Source organism: Rhinopithecus bieti, unplaced genomic scaffold (genome assembly GCF_001698545.2).
Source record: "Rhinopithecus bieti isolate Rb0 unplaced genomic scaffold, ASM169854v2 scaffold_54911, whole genome shotgun sequence".
In the NCBI taxonomy this organism is placed as follows: Eukaryota; Metazoa; Chordata; class Mammalia; order Primates; family Cercopithecidae; genus Rhinopithecus; species Rhinopithecus bieti.
Window position 1 is genome coordinate 1 of NW_016821075.1, and position 2,900 is coordinate 2,900.

Genomic DNA, 2,900 nt, shown 5'->3' on the forward strand with positions numbered 1-2,900 from the left:
CGCCCACAGTCCCGCCCCCACCCTCCTGCCGCACTGTGGGTGTGAATGGTAATTGGAAATCTGAGCTTACAGTGACGTGGGCCTTAGGATACCCAGAGCCAATGCGTGGATTAGTTTCTCCTAGTTGCAGTTTGGTAGTCATCGCTGGCCGTGCGACGGCTCGCTGTTGCCCTGAAGGCAGGCGAGCCAGCTGCCCAGGAAAGGAGGAAAGTGGTAGAAGCCGACCCCCGAGCCCTGACAGGTTGGTGGGCGCTGACCGGTGTGAGAGCTGCAGAAGGCAAAGACCAGAGCGGGTCTAGGACTGGATTATCTACCCCTTTCCAGATACACACCCGTTTAGTGCGAGAAATGGAGCGGTTGGGGAGAGGATCTCCCGAGGGGGCCGGATTGAGAATGGGTACCATTTGAGATCTCCTAGGAGGCCGGCCATGGAGCAATGTCTGATGGAGTCTGGCCGGTGGAGGAGACTGAAAGGAAATAGCCTGCTTCCTGCTGGGCCGCGGGAGGGAGGTGCAGCCGGTGACCAAGGGGTGGGGAGGGCGGACCCTACCAAGGTTTTAGGCCTGCCTTCTAGATATCTTTTCTTCACCTTCTACCCATTTAGAGCTGGAAATGATAGGCTGCGGGGGCCGAGGAGAGGAATTGCTGCAGAGGAGGGGTACAGAGATCAGGTCTGGAAAGCAGGTCCCTATTGCGGCAGCTGAGCGGGCGAGCTTCTGACTGCCGGACAGAGGCGAGGAGCGAGAAACTGTTTTTGGTCCCAGCGGGTCGGTCAGTGTAAGCCTGGGCGCTACTTGTAGATCCTGGAGTGAGAATGACAAAGCGCAGAGACCGCAGCAGGTCCTAGTCTGCAATGCCCACATACCTCTTCACTCATCGTCCATCTTGATGCATAAAATGGTGGGCATGGGAGTGGGCATCGGGTGGAGAGAGGGCCTGATGGATACCTAGATTGAAATTCTTTGTGAATAAACTAGGTATCCATTCAGCAAGCTCTTCTAACTCCCCCGCCAGGCAAGTTGTCTGCAGTCCAGAAATGGTAACTAGATGACAGGTAGGAGGAAACAGTAGAGATGGGAGCCTAAAGAAGAGGTTAAAATGTTTTGGAAATAATCATCTTTGATGCCTATTTCTGGAAGGTGGGATAGCCTGTCACAGGGTAGGAAAAGAAGCCGTGAGACAGAATGGAGGAGAAACAGAAGGTACTAATACTAGGAGAACCCTAAATCAACTCCCATTACCGGTCCTTTGATTAAAAGACCAGTCCTGGTAATTGTCGCATTTGTCTGCAGGTCTTTAAGTGCGTTTGTTCAGCCGATTTCAAGGCTAAGAGAGAAAGATTGCCTCTGATCCCTGAAGGTAGGAAGTTGCCTGGGGCCCTCTGGTGTAGGGGGATCAAGGATCAGAGCAGAATCTGGGTGACTCACAGCCCTTCCTGCCAGAGTTGAGTGCAGGAGAAACTTAGGAGAGTCTTCACAAAATGACAGCCCTGTGTCTGATGAGGGAAGAAGGGAGTAGAGGGGCGAGATCTGGGGCGCTCCTGGAGAGCTTATTAGGATCCCAGGGAGGTGAAGTCTGGTCTCTCTATGATTGTCCCCCTCCCCCAACTCGTCCTGCATTTTGGTGGTAGGAGTGGCCTGGGGAAGGCATTTTCAGGGAAAACGGTGGGCTTTGCAGCAGCGCTGGGTCTGGGGCTTCCCCTACAGGTTCACAGTTTCTCAGGTGGGAAAACCTTTGCCAAACAGAACTCTGAATCCTATCAAGCATCCATTCCCTCTTCTTGTTTTTTATCTTCTAGGAAGAAAAAAAACAGGAAAAAAACTCAACATGGAAAATGAACCCAAGGAAAACAAAGTTGTGGAGAAGGCCCCAGTGCAGAATGAAGCTCCCCCTTTAGGAGGTGGTGAAGACCAGGAGCCTGGAGGAAATGTTAGAGGGGTTTGGGCTCCACCTGCCCAGGATTTTGGAGGAGATGTGCCCAACAGGCTTGTTGATAACATTGATATGATAGATGGAGATGGAGATGATATGGAACGGTTCATGGAGGAGATGAGAGAGCTAAGGAGGAAAATTAGGGAACTTCAGTTGAGGTACAGTCTGCGCATTCTTATAGGGGATCCCCCTCACCATGATCATCATGATGAGTTTTGCCTTATGCCTTGAATCTGGAGGTTAATAATCATAAAATCCCTGGTTTCTAAATTCACATTTTTCCTGGTGTACCGTTAATGTGGACCTTTTGGCATTCTTCTGCAATTTTCTGATTGGAGATTGCATTTTGACCTAGTCTGTAAGTTTTTCTGTCAGAAGAGGACTTTCATCAACTGTCATGGAAAGATGTTTAATGCATGCTGTAATGTTAATAAAGCAATTTAAAAGCAGTCTATAGATAGACTATTTCATTTAGATGTGTACGTATGCACACTATATATAAAATATATAGTATATATGAAATACACACACACAAACACACACGCACACACACGTATGAATGAGTGAAAACCAGAATGTGCTTTTTCTATGTTGTATAGTTACTGGTACTTTTTAATTTCTTTATTTTTTTCTTGCTTATCTGTTTTGTCTCACTTTTCCAAAATGAATACATGTGTTTCGTATGTTCCAGGAAAAAGAAAAGGTAAGAAGCAAGGAACTTGCCAATCAGCTTATATAGGAAATGGGGGCAATTAATAAACACTTGAAACACAGTTTAAAGACATATAAATCTTATATTATCTATGGATCTCTCATTTAGAAACATGTACCTGATAATTACAGATACATTACATTATAAATGCCTGGGAGGGCCGCTGTGGGAATCAAATGAGGTAATGACTGAGCTCTGTGTCTTGTTCTATTTATACATGCAAGGCTCCAGCCCTCCAGGTGCCCTTCATTTTTAG

General features: G+C 47.5%; 1 protein-coding gene across 1 annotated transcript; it reads left to right on the top strand.

Annotated features, from left to right (window-relative positions):
* Window positions 1-72: 72 nt before the first annotated feature.
* On the top strand, window positions 73-2,386 carry BEX5 (brain expressed X-linked 5). Its single transcript, XM_017860156.1, has 3 exons — window positions 73-241; window positions 1,293-1,359; window positions 1,799-2,386. The coding sequence occupies exon 3, from the start codon at window positions 1,828-1,830 to the stop codon at window positions 2,161-2,163; it is 336 nt and encodes a 111-aa protein (XP_017715645.1). The 5' UTR covers window positions 73-241; window positions 1,293-1,359; window positions 1,799-1,827; the 3' UTR covers window positions 2,164-2,386.
* Window positions 2,387-2,900: the final 514 nt, after the last annotated feature.

Coding starts and splice junctions, on each gene's coding strand:
- BEX5 (XM_017860156.1), top strand. CDS start 1,828: ATGGAAAATGAACCCAAGGAAAACAAAGTTGTGGAGAAGGCCCCAGTG.